General features: G+C 27.2%; 1 protein-coding gene across 1 annotated transcript; it reads left to right on the top strand.

Annotated features, from left to right (window-relative positions):
- The first annotated feature begins 259 nt into the window (after window positions 1–259).
- Window positions 260–6,682, top strand: LOC114936344 (aminopeptidase N-like). Its single transcript, XM_029309519.2, has 11 exons — window positions 260–1,198; window positions 1,508–1,960; window positions 2,415–2,586; window positions 2,654–2,807; window positions 3,192–3,273; window positions 3,667–4,046; window positions 4,277–4,554; window positions 4,881–5,086; window positions 5,626–5,898; window positions 6,123–6,180; window positions 6,380–6,682. The coding sequence occupies exons 1-11, from the start codon at window positions 693–695 to the stop codon at window positions 6,551–6,553; spliced, it is 2,736 nt and encodes a 911-aa protein (XP_029165352.2). The 5' UTR covers window positions 260–692; the 3' UTR covers window positions 6,554–6,682.
- Window positions 6,683–8,821: the final 2,139 nt, after the last annotated feature.

The following is an 8,821-nucleotide window of genomic DNA, read 5'->3' as shown; positions in this document are numbered from 1 at the left end:
ACAATATACGCGATACATATCGACTCCAACGCACACTTCTCAGCTTTTTTCATATAGGATTATCTCGAAAGATGCTGAAACATGTTAAAAGGCACATACTAAAAAAGCAGCAGTTGTGACCTATTATACACTGTAATAACGTCATAGACGATCATATTTCTTTTAGAGAATATCTTATAAAGCGGATGCATATATAAACATTCTGATTCCGAATATCAGATGTTGAAAGATTAATTGCTTTACAAGATTACTTCAGTTTCTTAATGAAAGAGACGTGTGTAGGAATCATTAGGAAAAGAAATATCTGAAAAATATTTCGTTTATCACTTGCACAAAAATAATTTATTGTTGGCCGTTGAAAATAAAAATAGCACGTAGTCAAAAGTCAGAATTGTTTTTTAGAGAATAATTACAGATAACATGCGCAGAATTACGATAGACATGCAGTCTCTCACAATCGAATTTTCATTATCGATATCAGTCTGTCGATATTCGCGGTCTGAGTTCGACTCTCTGCTCTCGGTATTCGCATACCAGCGCTTTCCCCCACTCGATATCCTTGTTTTCGTGTTCCTTCGTCCTTTTCCTATCTTATATATATATATATATATATATATTTTCGACTCCCAAATAACGGAATTATAATACTTATTTTTAGTAGCCTACACGTGTGTTACATACATTCTCTCGTTATGGTCGTCAAAGGTCTGTTAACGATAGCTTTATTGCTTATCGCAGGCCAGAGTGCTCTTCTTCAAAATAATGAAGTAGTGAATAATACAGTAGTGGAAGAATACATAGAAAATAGATATCGGCTACCAAAATATGTCACGCCTGTTCATTACGATATAAAATTAATACCACATATCTTGGAAGGTAACTTTACTTTCGATGGCGAAGAGAGCATCTGCATTAAGGTATGCAAACCGACAAACACGATTGCATTGCACACCGTACAACTGACAATAGATGAAACGTTGACAACACTGATTCGCAAAGAGAACGATGTAAATGCTGCACCGAATTATGTTCGAAAACAGCATGAATATAATCGTGACACGCAAATTTTGACTATACGATTCCAGGAGCGATTGAATCCTGGAACTTACCAGCTATATCTCAAATTTACGGGTGTGATTAGTACTGTTTATCGTGGATTCTATCGAAGCTTCTATACTGATAATGAAGGTCATAAAGTGTAAGTAATCATTAATAAAAGATTTACACATGTACAAATAAGATCAATAGGAGATATAACATAAATGTAATATTTTATAAAATATAAATATATAAAACATGTCTGTATAAAATAAATGTAATATTATTATAATTATATATTATTAATATATTATAAAAGAAGTAAATATATATTACATAAAAAATGTTAATAGAAGAGTACAATTAACTGTCGTAATTGCCTTTAAAAAATTAATTTGAATTATATAGCGATCTGCTCCCTCACTCTCTCCGATTATTTATACGTTGAAGCAAACTAATGAATTTACAGATGGTTGGCAGCAACGCATTTCCAACCAGTCTCCGCACGAAAAGCGTTTCCATGCTGGGACGAGCCTGCTATAAAAGCGACCTTCAAATTTTCCATAAAACATTATCCTAATTACACAGCGTTGTCGAACATGCCGTCCATACTATCAGAGATCGATTCGGTTGATGGAAAATTGTGGACATTCTTCGAGACGACACCTGTCATGTCCACCAATTTATTGGGATTTGTGATCGCCGATTATGAGTACATTTCGAATTTAGATGGTACCATGAAAATATGGGGTCCGAGGCATCTTCTTTCTTACGCCGCATATCCCCTTGATATCGCTGAGAAAGCAACGCGCGAACTCCAAAGATTCACCAATAGCACCGTTCATGTGCCGAAAATGGACCACGTTTCCATTCCTCATTATTCAAATCGTGCGACTGAAAACTGGGGCATGATCGTCTATGTGTAAGTAATACATAAACATATTTTTTTCTCTCCAAAGAAAATAATTAATAATATATAATCTTTTAAAAAACCACGGAGATAATTGAATAATTACATATATTGTCAAATCAAAAAGATATATTTTTATGTATAACTTATCAAGATTATTTAAACTCTGTTTATAAAACTAAAATAAAAACAATTTTATTATATTTTTCAAACAAGACTTATAGTTATTAAAATAAAATAAATGCCTCAATTATTTGTTTGACAGTTAGAACATTTTTGATAAAAAAAGGAGAAAAAGCAGAGGAAAATAAAGATTATTTTTTTATGCAGATTATTTCAATGTTTACAAATATGAGCATTGTAAAATGTCTGCCGAAAATTATACTTATGTATATCGCAATGTCATAATATATTTTATATTATATAATCGTGCGTATTTGTAATAAAAATATTTGAAAAATTTAAGGCAAGACGTACTTCTTCAAAATGAGAATTCGCGTTCGATAATTGACACCATGACAATTACTCACGAATTGGCGCATCAATGGTTTGGAAATCTAGTCAGCCCGGCTTGGTGGGATTATCTTTGGTTAAGCGAAGGCATATCGACCTATTTGAAGTTCTACATTACGGACAAGGTATTAGCAGATTTCGCGATCAAAATATATATTGTATTAATTCTTTTCATGAACTTGTTCTTCTCAGTTTATTAAAGAGTGGCGATTGATGGACTTATTGGTGGTGGAATATGAACAACCAAACTTGTTTGAGAATTTTGTCTCTTCCCAACCGATCAACATAAACATTACTAATCACTTAGATGTCTTCGATGCATACTCTGGCAACACGTATACAAAATGCAAGATATTTTTTAAATATATTTATTTAACTATATGTATATATGTATATAATGGCATTTTTAAATATCTATTTGAAGAAATGTGATAATTGTTATATAAAATAACTATAATAATATCTTTTATAAAGATCTTAATATGTTATTTACAACAAAAAACAGAAAAAAGGAATTATAAAGTTAATTTGTTAAAAAATGTCACACAAGTCAATTCTTATAATATATTAATGTACATTTATTTTTTTTCAAACGTTTGTCTTAAACGAAAAACATAATCATAGATTCTAGAATTATTATATTAAGATAAATATTATCTTTCTCTATATCGCGTAATTGCTTATATATTTGTAAAATATATTTACAAATTACGTTTTTTTATTTTTTCAGCTGCTATTCTATTGCGAATGGTATCGCATTTCTTGAGGGAAGATGTGTTTCGAAATGGTTTGATAAAATATCTTCAAGTACAGTAAATATATATAATTTTTTGAAAATTTTTATTATTATTTACCTTTAAATAAAGTATAATTCAAGTTAATAGATGTAAGACAGTGTCGAGAATTTCATCGCATATATGTTTGATCATTAAAACATTTTGCGTGTATGTTTGATTATTTAAACATTAAACTTATTTTGTGTATTTAATCACAGACATGCCTCTGTTTAAAAAATTTACATAATATAATCTAAAGTTTTTTAAATAAATTAATTTTGAGAAATTAAAAAAATTAAATTTATATATATTAATTTTCTTAAAGAAATGTATTAGATTACAGAAAATGCAAAGGCTTTTAATTATCAAAAGTCTTATCATTATCAAGTACACTTACACATCTATATTATATGCATTATTAATTTTCAGCGAATATAGTAGTGCTACACCAGACGATTTATGGAAAGCATTGCAAGATGCTCTCAACGAATCAGACGTACTGCACAATGATTTTAAAATAAAAGAAGTGATGGACACGTGGTTCAAACAGGCAGCGTATCCTGTCGTAACAATCGATCGAAATTATGATACAGGTGAGATTAAAGTGACCCAAAAGAGTGTTAAATTTTCATCTCTTAATGACACTGAAACAAACGACGCATGGTGGATTCCATTGAATTATATTACCCAAAGTAATCCGAATTCTTCGTCAACTCTGGCTACTCATTGGTTAAAACCTCAGGACGAGAGTTTAACGATCGAAGGAGTCAACATTAATGACTGGATTATTGTGAATAAGCAGTTGACAGGTAAGTATCGTTATGTTATCAGATAAGGTACAAATTAAAAAATTTTTTAAATTTAATTCAAAATTTGATAACAAATTTTAAAAAATTATTAAATTTATTAAATTTTTTATATTTATTTATAATAAATTTTAAAAATTTATTTGAAATTTGATAACAAATTCTGAAATATTGATCTTTATTATATGTACATACATTACATATTTTTAATTGTTTTTTTATTCTAAATACAGGCTATTATCGCGTAAATTATGATATAATCAATTGGAAACGAATCATTGCTTTCCTTAATTCCGACGATTACGACAAAATCCCAATTTTGAATCGTGCGCAAATTATCGATGACGTTTATCATATGATAGCAACCCAACAGTTTGATCTTATTAATTTTCTCGAAGTTATAAATTATTTGTCGCGAGAAATCGATCCCGTCCCATGGTATCCAGTATTCCGAATCATTAACAGATTAAATTCTTATTTGCGGATACCCCGTGTAGCTGCGATCTTTAAAGTAAGATATGTTTTGCACAATTTATAAATATATATTAAAACTGATTAATTATCTAAATTAATAAAAAGAGGAAAAAAAGAAAAATATTAATATTAATTAAATTCAAATATTAATATATATACTATATATATATACATAAATAAATATATAGTATATATATTATATATAATATATATATATATATATACATAAATTATAATAATTTTGTGATTTATTTTTGCAAATTAAATATTTAATAATTAGTAGAAAAATTATTAGAAAAAAAGCTATCTTGAATTAAGTTATTGTATTTTTACATTGTTTGATTATTATAAAATGTTTTTAAGCCATATTTCTTCAACTTGACGCATAAGCTATTTGAACATATCGGTTTTGACAAGCATTCTGATGATGATCCTGCGACTATTAAAATTAGGTCAGATTTAATGAACACTGCTTGTTTATACAACATATATCCAGACATGCTTGACAAATGTCGAGCAAAAGCTACCGCTCAATTACTTGCATATATGGAAAGTCCAATCAGAAAAACGTGAGCTTTTATTATTTTATCTAAGAAATATGAATATGACAAATAAATTCAACAAATTTGGTTTCATCTCAAATGTCACTAAATTAGATTAGATAATGCCGATTCTCTGTCTACAATAAAAACAATTAACAATTAGATTTATATATAAAAATATTTTAAAATATATAAAAATATTTTAAAATATATAAAAATATTTTTGAATTTTATTTTTGCTTTATTAAAATAAGATAGCATGTATGTTCAAAATAATGCAAAGCATAAATACTGTTGTCTTACATAATGTATAATATGCTGCTCATAAATAAAGTTAATGCTATATAATTATTAATATAAAAGCATGTCGCGTAATAATTTGCCGAACAAATTGTTTGTTAAAAAGATCAGTGATTATATAATAGTAAATAATTTTCATTTTTGGCACATTTTTTTATTATATATATATATATATATATATAATATTTGAAAGCCATATAGTATGATTTTTATGTATTAATGTTATTAAAAGTCTTAAATATTTTAATTTTAATTTTGTATTATAGAATTCCATTTGACCACCAATTTATTTGCTTTGGCCTGATGCAAGCAAATGAATCTATTTGGAATCAATTTCTGCAGATGAAAGTAAATGAGACACTAAAATATCTCATATTTCTTGGTTGTTCGGAGAATTTAGACATCGTTGAAAGGCATATAAACTATTTTGAAGAATATCATATTTATGATTATCTCTTTACAAATATGTTGCAAAATATGTCAAATATAGATGCAACTATTGATTTCTTTATTAAGAAATTCGACAAGATTGTTGTAAAGTAAGTAACTCTTTTTCATACGTTTTGTCTTTCTCTTTCTGAAAGATATGTACGTGTTGATGCATGATATAATTATACTCATATAAAGCAAAATATTTATATGTATAAATAAGTTTTGCTTATATTAATTTATGTAGATAATTATCTGCTTAGAGATAGATATAATAACAAATGTTTAATAATAATTTTTAAAGCAATTTTAAATAATATATGTTTTATAATAGCCGAACTGATGTTCTTCGTCTTATTATTATGAATACCGAGGATGATCAAATTGAAAAGGTAAAATAACAATATTATACTTCGATATTATTAGACTATTAGTAAAATACATTGAAGATAAAATAATATTATTTCTATATTTTTATATTACTATTATTTTATTATTTATCATATAATATATTATATTATTTGAAATATTTACAGTCTGTTTTTCAATGTGATATGTATACATTAAATTTTGAAACAACTTGTGTTATAGATAAAAGCTCTTGCCGAACAACATGGAGTCGACATAAGTATGTATTTAGTTGAAAAGACAAAAACCTTATCCAAAATTAATAATATGTTGGCCAAAATTCGTAATGCTCTCGAAAACAACCTATTCTCTGTTGCAATACACATTACACTAAATAATGCTACATTAAGAAAATGAATTTACTTTAATAAATATATGTGCAAATATGAAAATATTATAAACAATAATAACATTATTATATACCATTAATTATAAATCTAATATATTCTGTTTTTATAAATAATAAGTATATATTTTATTTATTTACATACACGTATGTTTTGATTTCCCGCTTTTCAGACTTTAAACATAAATCTGTATATTACTTTATACATAAATACAATTTACATTTTATGTTGCAAATTATACATCTTAATTTTTTAGTACACTGATGCATATATGAAGTTTATCAAAAATTTGACATCCCTGATAAAAAAAATCGATAGAAAACATTAAGAACCGATAGAATTTGTAAAAAATTTTATCGTTTCCTATCGTAACCTATTGTTTCATTTTTTATATTTTGAAAAAAATGTTATCGTTTCTTATCGTTTTCTTTCATTTTCTGTTAAAATCGAATTCAGTCGTTAAAATACGATAAAATTCGTAGAGTAATATATTGCTTTTTATTGTTTTGTTGGAATTTATCGAGAAAAAATTATTGAAAATTTATCGGAGTCAACTGTATATTTACGATAAAGAAAGTTTTAAATTTTTAAACGTACAATTAAGAAAAGAAACCTATAATTGTTAATCATGCTAAATGTTAAACATCTTCTGAATGTGTGCTTTTAAGGATAAATGTTTGATAATTATGAAAGGAAACGATAGAACATTTATCATTAATTTATCCAGCAAACACCAAGTAACAATTATATAACTGTTAGTTATAATTTCCCACTCAACAATGTAAATGCAATATAACACGTATGTGTTAGCTAACAGTTATATGTATAATACAATAGTTACTTGGTGTTTGCTGGGTTACGATGGGTTTTCGTATATTCACGATCATTAGCGAAAAGAAACGATAATACATTAATAAGATACTTACGAAAAGAAACGTTAGAATCAATCGTACATTTACGATATTCTTTAGTTAACTTCCGATTCATAACTACGATTAAAAACGATATAATCGTTTTTTATTTTTTTTATTGATTTTTTTATCGGGGATATTTTACAAAAATTTAATAAAACGCACACACATATGTATATATTTATTTATTTCAAACCGAATTAATTAATATTTCTGTATGTATATATATATATAAATTGCGATTTAGCCAATATTGAATTATTCTGATCGTCATAAATTAAAAATGCTTCTATTCTTGTAAACGGCGATAGATCTTTAACCATATTCCAGATTTACTTGTCAACGTAATACTAGTCGGTTCGAATTGTAATGGAATATCAGTCTTTTCACTTAGCTCCATTTTATAATTTGCAATAAGAGTAACAAGACTTACTTTTGTTTGGAGGCAAATTTTATTTCTGTTTATAATAAAAATAAAATATTAAACAAAAAGTATACACTAATAATAATTATATATAATATATTATAAAGCAAGTATATAATATATAAAATAATTTTTTCTAGTATAATATTAATGTTTCGCAATATGTAAGAGATTTTAATGTACACAGAGCAAGATAACATTATGTAAATGTTGTTCAATAATTAAATATTTAAATAAATTACCAATACAGATGCGTGGTCTATTGCCGAAAGGTAGATATGTGTCATTATCATGAAGCTTTTTACTTTCACCAATGAATCGATCCGGATCAAATACATTTGGATTTTTATAATAAAGCGGGTCGTAATGGATTGCATAAATGGGCACGATAACTTTTGTGCCTTTTCCTAAAACAACATCCGAATCGGGAATTCTGTATGATTCTTCGCAGATTTTTTGTGTTGCACAGGATACTTCTTAAGTGATTCTAAAAGTGTGACATTTCTTAAAAATTGTCAACATCTTTTTATTAATATAAACAGGATTATATATAATGATTTATAATCGTAAAATATTAAGTCATGTGTTCTATTCTATTTTCTTGTTTGTATCTTATATAATATTTACATGAAGATTGCAACAGTATTACTGTTGTGCCTCCGAGAAGGCACGGAAAATTTTGGGGTCTCAGTCGACTGAAGGATGAGGATCCTAGGATCCGGCGGGCGTCTCCACTTTGACTAACTTCGCTTGTTTATTTGAATAAATCTTTTATTTCCCTTATTTCTTGAGTTGGTTTAATTCTGTATAATCCCACCTGGGTGGTTAGTTAAGTATGCTCGCTCTCGATAGTCAGATTACAGGTGATAGTTTATATTCTGCGGCTTGTCTTCGACTCCTAGTTAGGTTCTAATTAGCGACTTGACTTTTTGGATTTTCGTTA

The sequence above is a fragment of the Nylanderia fulva genome, unplaced genomic scaffold (assembly GCF_048542155.1).
Source record: "Nylanderia fulva isolate GAGA-0341 unplaced genomic scaffold, ASM4854215v1 Scaffold69, whole genome shotgun sequence".
Classification (NCBI taxonomy): Eukaryota; Metazoa; Arthropoda; class Insecta; order Hymenoptera; family Formicidae; genus Nylanderia; species Nylanderia fulva.
Note: the sequence above shows the minus strand (reverse complement) of the source record. Positions and strands in the feature narration are given on the sequence as shown.